Below are 13,158 nucleotides of genomic sequence, written 5' to 3'. Positions count from 1 at the left end.
ATAATAATCACATTGGGGCTAATTTTTAGTAGAAGGAAATGTGAAGTCGAAGGAAAGTGAAGACCTATACTTTCTGACAGCTGAATAGAGCAATGGTTGTTCAGAAAGGTAAAGTTAATTGTGTTAACAAGAGAATCAAATTTTCAGGAATTCACCAAGAGCAAAGGAGCAGAATACACACAGAGTCATAGTCATAGAGATGTACAGCATGGAAACAGACCCTTCGGCCCAACCCGTCCATGCAATCAGATATCCTAACCCAATCTAGTCCCACCTGCCAGCACCTGGCCAATATCACTTCGAACCCTTCCTATTCATATACCCATCCAGATGCCTCTAAAATGTTGCAATTGTACTAGACTCCACCACTTCCTCTGGCAGCTCATTCCATACACATACCACCCTCTGTGTGAAAAAAATTGCCCCTTAGGTCTCTTTTATACCTTTTCCCTCTCACCCCAAACCTATGGCCTCTAGTTCTGGACTCCCCCACCCAGGGAAAATCATGCCCCTCATGATTTTATAAATCTCTATAAGGTCACCCCTCAGCATCTGACACTCCAGGGAAAACAGCCCCAGCCTATTCAACCTCTCCCTATAACTCAAATCCTCCAACCCTGGCAACATCCTTGTAAATCTTTTCTGAACCCTTTCAAGTTTTGCAACATTGTTCCGATAGGAAGAAGACCAGAATTGTACATAATATTTCAAAAGTGGCCTAACCAATGTCCTGGACAGCCGCAACATGACCTCCCAACGTCTACTCTCGTTACTCTGACCAATAAAGGAAAGCATACCAAACGCCTTCTTCACTATCCTATCTACCTGCGACTCCACTTTCAAGGATCTTGCCTATGGAGACTCCACAGTCCTCATTTGCAGGACTATAGATAATTTGCAAAATTCCTGTGAACATTCATGCATGTTAGAGATGATTGCCTGGACAAAATGAACGAAAATTAGAGTGGTGTCTCATCATGTCCAGATCCTCATCGATTTTGTGCACTGGGTTAAACACAGGAACAAGAGTGGCTCTTTACCACTTTGAGACTATTCCACCGCACAATATTTCCAGAGCAGTTTTCCTGGCATTTCTTCAGGTTTTAAGGCAGAAACCATTCTGGTTAATTGATCAAACCATCCTGTCAGTCTCCATGACAACTTAAGAATTGTACTTGGATATTTGTTCTTGGTCAAGTTTCTTACCTGTCACTATATCTCCTTGTTACACTTGCAGAAATGTTATCATCAGTCCCATTAATTTACTCCAGATTTTCAACACCAACGACAATGAGCCAAGTCTAACATTTTGCATTATCCTTCAATTTTCACCTCTTTGAGACACGGACTGAAGCAGCAATTAATTGAATGGGTTTAATTACAATTATTATATCTCTGACATCTTTATTAATACGTACTGCTTTCCAATGATCATCCTCTGTCCACTATTTAACTTCAACCAGTTTTTAGGTAATCCACTAAATTAACATGGTGAAGACCATGCACATATGTGGTCCAGATTTTCGTTACTGAGGTGAGACAATTACAGACAGAAATCTTCCAAACTCAGCAGACCACATATGGAAATGACCTCTGATTGCATGATTTCCCATCAGGGAGAGGGATTTGGAAACAGATACAGAGGAGGAAGAGTGGAAGAATGCTGTGGTGAACTGTGGCAGGCCTGCCATTGTTCTCCGAATCATAGAGTCAGAGAGTCATAGAGATGTACAGCACAGAAACAGACCCTTCGGTCCAACCTATCCATGCCGACCAGATATCCCAACCCAATCTAGTCCCACCTGCCAGCACCTGGCCCATATCCCTCCAAAACCTTCCTATTCATATACTCATCCATTGCCTTTTAAATGTTGCAATTGTACCAGCCTCCACCACATCCTCTGGCAGCTCATTCCATACACGTACCACCCTCTGCATGAAAAAGTTGGCCTTTAGGCCTCTTTTATATCTTTCCTCTCTCACCCTAAACCTATGCCCTCTAGTTCTAGACTCCACCCACCCCAGGGAAAAGACTTTGTCAATTTATCCAGTCTTCAGCTTTTTTGTATAAAGCTGATAGGCCCTCACATTCCACATGCAACCCCTGTGTCACCCACATAGTTACTCACCCAGTATCCACTACAGGCAGATTTCAGGAGCAAGAGGAGGATGAAATCAAATTAAACTTCAACTTCCAACTCTACAAAATTCCGTGAATTTTAACTTGTCTGATTCAAATTATTTTAAAATTGTGTCTTTGATAATATAAAATTTGGAAGTTTGTAAGAATTTATTCCTGGAGTAGAGGCATTATAAAAAGGCCAGCATTTATTACCCCTTAGTAACTGCCCTAGAGGTAGTGGCAGTAGACATTGCTTTGACCTGCTGATGTTTCGAGAGTGAGGTATACCCACAGTGCAGTTAGGTAGGGAGCTTTGGAATTTTAACCCAGCAACAGTGAAGGAATAGTAATATATTTCCAAGTCTGGATTGTGACATGATCAACTTGGGAAAATATGCTGATACCTGATCACCACTGCTCCCAAGGTCAACACAAAAGTTAAAGATTCAATCAAATTATTCAAATTCCCTAATTTTCCTGCATGATGACCTCATGTTAACCAAAAACACTGAGCAGGCTTTTAGACTTAATAAGAAACAACCACTTATTATGAATAAATCAGTTCTAATCTCCGGAAAAGAAAATATGGATAATTATCATATAACTCTCTCCACATCTTCTTAGATCCTACACACATAGAGAGACACACAAACAAACTGAAAATATTGATGTTATGGATGGAGAATAAAATGTTAGGCGAACACAGTGCAATAGCACCAGTCCACAGGATTGAATGAGGTGTCCTTCTGCTTCTTATAAGTCCTTCGGTTTGCCAATCTTCTTTGTTCCAAGTCCTCTTGGTTCGATACTGAACACAAGCTATTTGGCACGCTAACTGTTCAATCTCTCACTGGTTAGAAGCAGCAGCTTATAATCAAACGGCAAGTGAAAATACCTAACTATCTTTCATTTTTTGGTTACTTCTTGCAAAGAGAGAAAGGATGTTGTAGTTTTGGAGGCCTGCTGGCATTGTAATATTCACACACAAGCTGTGCATTTTGAAGGCTGTTGTCATGCTCTCTCAGCCTTCTACATAATAAATAACCCAATCACAACAGCTCTCTGCGATAAAGAATTCCACAAATACATGACCATCAGAGAGGAAATTCATCAAATACCTTAAGTGAGCAACCCCTTCCTCTGAGATTATACCCACTGGTCTTAGAACCTTCCACAAGTGTAAACAAACCTCTCTGCATGTGCACTTGTGTAGCCCCTGAAGGATGTTGTATATTTTAATAAGATTTCCTGTCATTCTTCTAACCCTAATGAATGCAAGCCCAATCTCGCCAACATCTCCTCATAAGAAAATCTTTCAAAATCCAGGATTAACCTAGTAAACTTTCTCTGGACTGCCTACAATGCCAATGTAACTTTCCCTAGATAAGGGGAACCAAACTGTTGATGGTATTCCATTTAATTGCAGTTAAATACTAAAATCCACAGTTAATTGAAAAGCAAAGACACATTTAAAATGATACAGGCTGAGGATCCTGGAGTCATAAACTAATGACAATCTAGCACCACCAGTGGCAGGATAGTGTAATTAAAATGCATTGCAAAAAGAGAGGTGCGTTCTATTATAAAAATGGGCATAGGAAATAAAACCATCGGATAGTGCACAGACGTATTTCTAATATATCACAGATGATCTTTTGCTCATTACACTCTTTATTTAACACCTCTGGAAATTATAGCTAGATTTTTAAAAATTCATACAAACATAAAGGTTGCACTTATGTTAAGAAATTCACCCTTTGACTCCTGAACCAATGATTACTAAATGAAACTTTCATCCTATGGACCTCAACACCTAGCAATACTGTGTAAATAGTGCATAGCGTCACACAACACATTGCGCTCTTTGGGCTCTATCCTCCAAATATCAAGGCACAAAATCTTATTTTATATAAATTGCTCAGCAAAACACAAAACAGCTCAATTTTAATGTGGTTACAGTATTCCTGTATTGAATATTTATGCATTTGTCTAATTTATTGCAGCAATATTATTCATACTCTGCTCTTCTGTTCTTTCAGGTCCCTTTGAATTCCTCATACATGGATTTATATCACAAAGTCACTATTTACTCTTAGTACTTATTCATGTTAGTATTTTCACTGTGCCCTGTGAACATCAATTTTATTTTACTGTTTATATCAAATATTCTCAAGGTCTTCAAGTAGTTTTTGCAGCTACTGAAAAAAGTGACAAACTTTTAATGATTAAGTTGTTCATCTGAAGTCCTTTCTGAAAGAGAACTGTAATATAGTTTCCTGACTTACGATCAGAAATCATATTGAATTAGTTTTGGTACCTTTGACGTTGAGGTAACTCTAAACGCAAAAACCGGTTTCATTTTTTCAATCATGGTGCACAAGTAAAAGAAAGACTAGAACCTAAGTCTACATTGTGGGTTAGTAAAGCAAAGTTTAGTCATCAAACTCCCGTCAGTTTGCAAATACTTCAATTACCACCATTTGTCCATTTAACCTCTTTACAGCAAACATCTCCAAATAGAACTGATACCTTTAAAGCATTTACTACAGTTGTCTGACAATGTGGAGTTTCATATGATTTAATAATATTGAATAACATTGATTTGAAATAAAGAAAAAGATTAACATCTTCACTTACTAATAAAAAAAAACTGCCTGCAACGAAAATAACGAGGAGGACTGAGTGAAGCTGAAATTGAACACCTGTAAATTGCACTATTCTTAAATAGTGGTACAAATTCTAGCTTAGACCAGCAAAGATTGAGATCTTACAAGTTCATTCCAAAGTATCTATTAAGTTTACCTGGGGGCCTGGTGGTCCAGGAGGTCCAACTGTCACTTTACATGAAGATTCAGTTGTCTTTATTTCCAAAGGTAAATTCTTCAAATTTAATTCTTCCTGCAAAGAAATAAAAAAAAATTACAGAAGATATCATAAATAAATTAATTTATTCAAGAGATGATCAGTTTAGTTACTCAAGGGTCATTCATTTCAATAACTGCTTCTTGAAATGAGGATTGAAGTGCATGGTGCAGTGCAGAGTAAATTTAAGGGGGAAGGGTGAGATCAGGAGCAGAGTTCTTTCCAAACACTTTCCAACTCTTTTATGTAATGAGTCCAAGTGTAAATAGGCTCAATGTGCATCCAATTTTTCCTATGTGTGACTCAAACAATTCAACACTCCTGAGTGCACTCATAGGAAACAACCACAGAATGCTGGAGAAGCTCAGCAGGTCTAGCAGTATCTGTGGACAGAGAAACAGAGTTAAAGTTTTGAGCCCAGTTTGACTCTCCTCTGTTCTGAAGAACAGCCATACCATAAGAGGCAGACCTGCTGAATTTCTCCAGTGTTCTTTGCGTTTATTTCCAATTTATATTATTTGCAGTAATTTGCCTTTATTCAAGACAATAACAGAAAACTTTGACTGCTGCTACTTAAATTAAGACACCGAGATGAAGGTATTGTAGCACTAGAGACTAGCAGGTTTTGAAAGGGGAGAAGAACAGACAAAGGAAAATAAAGAGAAAGTGGTAAGATTGACAGTCATTGATTTGTGGCTATGGGTGTGACTAAATCATCTACACAAAATAAATGCTTACAAGTCCCTGTTCAGAGCCTGTTGTCATAAAAATGACCAGCTAAGGTAAATTCAACATGGCCTACTCTCCACAGACTGATACATAGTATTGCCTTATCAAGGAATAAGTATAATGGAATCCTAAATAGGGAATTTAAGTACAAGAAAATATGGATTTCAAAATGCAATCCACACTTTTCAGATGACCCAACTTATAAATACTCTATCTAGAGTGGATGTAGGTCATACAGGGTCAAAGATTAAATATTAATCCATGCTGAGTTCTCTCTTTGCTGCTTTAAATAAAAGTTGGGATTTTCAGCTTAAACACTAAGACAGTACATTTAAGAGAGATTGGAAGAAAGTTAAGAAAACTTTAAGTGAAGGACTGGCTGGTGAAGTGGAAGAGAATAAAGAAAGCTTTTCCTGAATCAGGAATATCTTTTTTCTCTGAAGAAAGAACTATGGATCACACAAGTTCTAGAGGTTTACATCTCTGACAACAATTTTCATAAACAAAACATTCAATCAAATATGTCAGAAATGATTAACTTCTGATTTCTTAGTTTATAAAAAAAAACTGCAAATATTTTACAATTCCAATAATGCACTAAACACTATAGTAGCTATCATACTAGCTCAGTTGATGGATGGCTAGTTTGCATTACAGAGTGATGCCAACAGCATGGGTTCAATTCCCACAATGGCTGAGGTTACCATGTAGCATCCTCCTTCCCAACCTCTTCCCTTGCCTGAGGCATGATGACCCTCAGGTTGAACCTCCATCTGTAGAGATCTCTCTCTATTGGAAAAGCAGCCCTACGGTCTGGTAAGACTATGTGACTTTACCTTTTGTATTGATGCTTAAGAGAACTTCGAAAATAGCCGTAATGATTTTTTAGTTCCAGACTTTAGTTACAGCTTTGAATTCTATTTAGATCATGTCAAGCCAAATAGAGTCAGGTTAATCTGTGTGTCTAACATAGCAGTGTGCTGCTGAAAGTCTTCAGGCAGATCCAGTGATCGTTCATTTTAAAATTCTATTCTCTTAACATTTCTTTTCCAGTTTGAAAAGGTCACAGTTACAATGTAGAACCTCTGCTGGAGGGGGTACTGTCGTAGTTTTATTCTTATAAATGATATGTAAATAGCATCTAATAGCAAACTTACGCTTGAATATGAACATTTCAGTGTGATTTTAGAAATTTATATCACAAACTCAATCTTTTTAGCAGTCATTGAAAAGGTCAGCAGGCTTTGCAATATATCCCATGCATTGAAGACTTACATTAACACAGTGTTTCCACAATCACAGATACTCCAAAGTATTTTACAGCCAATGGTGCACTGTTTGAAGAGGAGTAACTGAGTAGATTTAGATTACTTACAGTGTGGAAACAGGCCCTTCGGCCCAACAAGTCCACACCGATCCTCCGAAGAGCAACCCACCCCCAGACCCATTCCCCTACACCTAACACTACGGGCAATTTAGCATGGCCAATTCACCTAACCTGCACATTTTTGGACTGTGGGAGGAAACCGGAGCACCCAGAGCAAACTCACGCAGACACGGGGAGAATGTGCAAACTCCACACAGACAGTTGCCTGAGGCAGGAATTGACCCTGACTAATGTAGGAAATCCAGAAGCCAAACTGGGCAGAGCAAATTCCTATAAACTACAATATGATAACTGTTGCAATACAGTGTAAGGGTGTAAAAGGATTAATACTGTAGCACCTCTGCTATAGTAATATCAGGTGGGTAGAACAGCTTAGAATTACAAAGGAGTGAGATCAAAATTCAGGTCCTTCTCATAGCCACAATGGCTAATCCTACTTCCTTTATGTGATCTGGATAGACTCTCAGAACTGCAGGCTGTAATTAATGGCATAAAAAAACCTATTCTAGTTCAATACAAGTGCGCCCTCTAGTTAGACCAGTAAGTGACTTTCCTCTACCACAATTGAGCAAACAGGCTCCATCAATCTCTACACTTGGAGGATGGTGATGTGTGGACTTGGTTTAACTACACATATATCAACAACTGAATAAATATTCACAAGGTCATTGAAGATAACTTCCTGCTGTTCTTTAAAATCAGTAGGAGAGCATCTTTTATTAAGAAGGTAGATGGGGCCACTATAGCATCCAAAAAGGTAGCACTTCCGACAGTACAGTTTGCTACAGTAGAGTTGAAAAGTGTAGTGTTGGAAAAGCACAGCAGGTCAGGCAGTATCTGGGAAGCAGGATGCTCTAGAGTGCACTGCCCCTGCACTACAGTGTCAGCCAACATTTCTGTGCTCAATTGCTGGAATGTGATTTGAACCTGGAACCCTGGGGAGAGATATTCCCTCCTTGATGTGGCATGGGCAACAATGAGAAAGTTGGGGAATTACAATGAGAATAAAAAAACAAGTCTTGACAGAAAGTTTTACAGTCTCCAGAAATGCAAATGATCTTCCCATTAATGATCATTATTAGGGAGGGAGGACAGTTCAGGTCAGCTGGCTGGTCAGCTGGTTTGTGATGTAGATTGACACCAACAGCGTGGGTTCAAATCCCACACTGGCTGAGGTTACCATGAAGGACTCTCCTTCTCAACATCTCCCATTATCTAAGAGGTGGTGACCCTCAGGTTAAATCATCACCAATCTCTCTCTCTCTCTCTCTCTCTAATGAAAGCAGCCCAATGGCCTGTAAGACAATGGTGACTTTACATTACCATTATCTGAATACCCAACATAACAATCTACTCCATGTTTTAATCATATGAAAATTAAATGTAATTTTCTTCCTAGCAGTGGAGCTAATTGAACAATGCATATGATTTAGCAAAGACACTTTAGCGTACTAGAGGGAACAGAATACAGCTTTGAGATTTGTTGACTCTCAGATGAGGACAAATAACTGTTAGTGGAGAATCATTCAGTGCTACATCACATTAGTACCTCTCTATCTTTCTAGATATAAATTCAGAGAATATTATGGTTATAACATGGTCCCCAGTAGGATCTCAGTTGGGCTTGAGTATTTCAGTCAGTTCAAGCATGTTGTCACTTAAAAGCTAATTGCAACTTTGTTGGCTTAAAATGAAATATTATTGTTTGAATGTGACACAGGGAATTATTCTCATAGCCAGTGAATTTGAATATTTATAATCTGTTAATATAAAATGGACAGTCTATGATTTTACATATTTCCCAGATATAGCTTGACATGAGGTGCTAACTTGATGAACCCATGACACATTTTACTTGTGATTTTAGTTTGTTTCTTTCCTGAAGATCCTGACTCAAGATATGACACCAGCAAACCATTGTCATTTTACACAAGACTTTTCTTTATGCTTAAACCTAAACTATAACTGTTGAGAGGCTATTTGGTTACAGCAACATTACAGCTGTGTTGTGTTTTATTCCTCTTGCCAGGAATTCCGAGTATCTGCTGCTTGCTGGGATCAGATACTTCCGCTTAAATCACGCAGCAAATCTGGGACTTTTGGAACATATTTAGCTCAGTTACATAGCAGGATATTCAGTACATTAATGTCATGAGAAATTTGCCCTTAACTTTACAATATATATCAATATTGTTATGTACAATTGTAATTAGCTGAACATCAGCAAAAAACTGCACACTCCAATTTATGCTGAAAGTACAAAACAAACAGCACTTCACAACCAATTGGAGCAATGCTTTTCTTTATAATGTGTATCATCTATCATCAGAATGCGTAGCAATATCTCCACAGCTGTCATTTCATAGATCCCATATAACTGATAAAAATTGCAAATATCATTCCAAAGCTTAAATAAATAGCAACACAGCACACAGTTGAGGGCAGACACCAAATTTGCAGTGAGCAACAATGATAGTAGGATGAGTATGACACAAAGGAATATGGTGGTACTCACAAGACTTTTGCTTTCCCGGAAGATGGGTGGTGGAAACATCGGGGGTGGTGGGGGGGTCAGCAGACAACATTTGTTAGTGCTTCTCTTTTTATGTTCCACAGGCGCCAATGCTGCATCACAAAAGAAATACAATCGGGGACAATCAGACATCACTCTTTTATTGCTACAATTACAGCTTGATATATGCATTTTAAGGAATGAGCATCTCAAAAATTGGAGCAAAACGGTTGATCCTAAAAAAAGAGTTTCTACTCAGTATTTTTATTTTAGACAAAAGGATCTTTATACCACATAACTGTTCAAGCTGATCTTGTATTGATTGACTCATTAAGAATTTAAATATGGTATAGTTGGAATAGTATAGTATCCAGAAACACAATTCCACCAAGTAGTATTGATTCATAGTCATAGAGGCATGGAGTTAAACAGCACGGAAACAAACCCTTTGGTCCAACTCATCCGTGCTGATCAGATATCCGAAACTAATCGAGTCCCTTTTGCCAACATTTGGCTTGTATCCCCCCAAACCCTTCATATTCATGTACCCATCCAAGTGCCTTTTAAATGGTATAATTGTACCAGCCTCCACTACTTCCTCCGGCAGCTTGTTCCATATACACACCACCCTCTGCATGAAAAGGTTGCTCCTCAGGTCCCTTTTAAATCATTCCCCTCTCACTGTAAACCTATGCCCAATAGTTTCGGTCTCCCCTACCCTGGGAAAAAAGACTTTGGTATTCACTCTATCCATGCCCCTCATGATTTTATAAATCTCTATAAGGTGACCCGTCAGCCTCCAACACTGCAGGGAAAACAGCCCCAGCCTCTCCCTATAGCTCAAACCCTCCAATCCCAATATGAATCCTTTCGTGTTTCACAACATCTTTCCTACAGCAGGGAGTTCAGAAGTGATTGCAGTGTTCTAAAAGTGGCCTCATCAATGTCCTGCACAGCCACAACAAGTCATCCCAACTCCTATACTCAATGCACCGACCAATGAAGGCAAGCATGTGAATCATTTAAAATGAAGGATGCATCAGTTCATCCAAATGTTCAATTACATTGCCATGTCTTAATTTAGTTGGTAATATTTTTCATTATGAATATCACACAACAATATTAGTTCTGTTCAAGTGTTCTATTACACTTGTTGGCCTTTTAAATGTTTGAAGCTAAGGTAAGCTGTAAGCTTGTCATGGGGATGGGGTGATTGCAGAGAGATCATTGCTAGTCAAAAGTCTAACTTCTTTACTTTCACTTTGTAAGTTTCAATGTCCCCGTTAGACAGCACTGATGCATTCAATTTTCAAAGGAATTGCATAAACAAATTAACTTAAACATAGCTGCAGAGTAGGCAAATCAACCCAGTAAGTGTAGTCCACCGTTCAATAAGATGATGACTGATCTACTTGTGGCCTTAACTTCATTTGCCTGCCTGCTGCTCTTAACCCAAAATCTATCGATCAAAAAATCTTCATCTATTTTAATACACATTTAATGAGCAGAATCCACTGCTTGCTGGAAGAGGAGATTCCAAACACAGATGACTCAGAAGAAATTCCTTCTTATCTCTGTCTGAAACAGGATATTTCCTTATTTTAAAACTATGCCCCCTTGTTCTAGACTTCCCCCCAAAGAGGAAATATCCATTCAATGCCAACAACAACAAGCCCCATTAAGAACTTACATATTTCAATAAGGCCACTTTTCATTCTTCTCAACTCCAATGAGTTTAGGCACAATCTTATCAACCTTTCCTCATAAAAGCACTTATCCCAGGAATCAGCCTTGTTTGAACTGCTTCCAAAGCAAACATCCTTAAGAAAGATGACTAAAAACCTTAAAGAACCCCTTCAGGATAGAGCAGCCATTTGGCCCATTGAGTCCACAATGACCCTCCAAAGTGCATCCCAATCCCATCCCTGTAACCCTGCATTTTCCATGGCTAATGCAACCAGCCTGCATAACCACGGACACTCCAGGGCAATTCACCATGGCCGAACCACATAACCTGCACATCTTTTGACAATGGGAGGAAACTTACACAGACACAGGGAGAATTTGCAAACTCTATACAGACAGTTGCCCAAGGCTGGAATTGAACCAGGTCCTTGGCACTATGCAGCAGCTGTGCTGACCACTGAGCCACAGAGCTACCCATGTACATGGCACCCTAGGTGCACTCTCACAATGTTCATAAAAAGAAGCACAAGAGCAGTAGCCTTTAAACTTTTGTTGCACGTTCATGGGACAAGTGACAGGGACTCCCAATGGCCCTCCAAACTGCTGCCACTAGGATGCCACTTCCAAGTTGCTGATAGCCTTCCGACTCAGCAAGGAGCCTACGCAACACTAGGAAGTTCTCTGCACCATCAGAAACCTGCCCCAGTTGATCAGCTCACAAAGCTGTGCTACAATCAGGAGGCTTTTCCCACATTGTCCAGGTATCCACCAGAATCATTGAGTTTGGAGCATATCAAGGAGCGAGACAGATGCACAAGTGTCACAGTTTGCTCCCAGGCCTGCCTGCAAGCCTTCCTCCATGTGGTTGGCAAGATTCTGCCCAGCTTTCCAGGTTGGCGACCTACCATAAACACCCACTCTGTCTGTCACTGCTGTTACTGCCTGATCTGCTGAGCGTCTTGTTTTACACTGTACTTTCACTGCTATCCAAACCACAATAAAAGAATGTGCAAATTAAACAATTGTGCAGTAATTTAAAAATGAATTCGATATGGAATAAAAGTGGAAGTTTTAATTGCAATTGAAATGAGTGGATGAAATGATAATGACTCCAGTCAGACCTTTTGCACATGCGATCACGTTCCACTTCCCATTGTCAATTGAATGCAGAGTGCGATGGGGATATGGGACATTGAGCAGCATTTGACTTTTACCATGCAGTGACTTCTAGGGAGTTTACAGCATGTAGCTATCGGGATGCCATCAAGCTGTCTAAACACTTAATCACTTTCAATAATTCACTAAACTTTCAATAAACAACCTAAATGAGAAATTAATAGCTCTAAAATAAAATAATTTTTCAAAACAAAATCATGGGGGAAATGTTCAGCATACTTGTGGGATGGGAGTAGAAGACAAAATGTCATTTAAAAATATCTTAAATTAAAAGTTTAAGGAATCTAATAAGCAAGCAATCTAAATGGTGACATTTAACACCTCTCTGTAAATAATTTTTTTTTCAGAGCCAGATGTGTTGTTCAACAATAGTTGTCACCCTGATGACCAATAAAAAGAACTCATATACACCTGATTGAAATGTGTACCTTTTTTGTGGTGATGAGCAGTGATCTAAGACTGGGAAAGGGGAATTTCTCACCACATTAACTATTTTCACTGAATGCTGGTTCTGGGGACAGGAAGACAGTGATTGTGCCTATATTACAACATGTGGCAGAGCTGTGAGTGACGAACACAGGCGGGCATTAAATACTGGAGTTGCACCCAGTTTCAGAGTGTAATACTGGCATTTGCTGTCAAAGAACACTGTGCAGATGAGGACTTGGGAAGGAAGTAGTTTAA

The 13,158-nt window shown here is 39.2% G+C and overlaps 1 protein-coding gene across 5 annotated transcripts in view; it reads right to left on the bottom strand.

The window, feature by feature from the left end:
• The window catches only part of colq (collagen-like tail subunit (single strand of homotrimer) of asymmetric acetylcholinesterase), a 125,575-nt gene that overhangs the window by 75,411 nt on the left and 37,006 nt on the right, over positions 1-13,158 (bottom strand). For 3 of the 5 annotated variants that reach the window (XM_043689504.2, XM_087986938.1, XM_043689503.2), the window contains 2 exons: positions 9,616-9,725; positions 4,925-5,020 (listed from right to left, as the gene is read on the bottom strand). In XM_043689504.2, the coding sequence (XP_043545439.2) occupies positions 4,925-5,020; positions 9,616-9,725 (206 nt within the window). The remainder of the gene's footprint in view (positions 1-4,924; positions 5,021-9,615; positions 9,726-13,158) is intronic. The other 2 variants (XM_087986940.1, XM_087986939.1) reach the window with 1 other exon arrangement.

Source organism: Chiloscyllium plagiosum, unplaced genomic scaffold (assembly GCF_037043375.1).
Source record: "Chiloscyllium plagiosum isolate Xiang-an unplaced genomic scaffold, Cpla_swu_hap1 HiC_scaffold_5, whole genome shotgun sequence".
NCBI lineage: Eukaryota > Metazoa > Chordata > Chondrichthyes > Orectolobiformes > Hemiscylliidae > Chiloscyllium > Chiloscyllium plagiosum.
The sequence above is the reverse complement of the archived record's forward strand: the minus strand, read 5'-3'. Positions and strand labels throughout refer to the sequence as shown.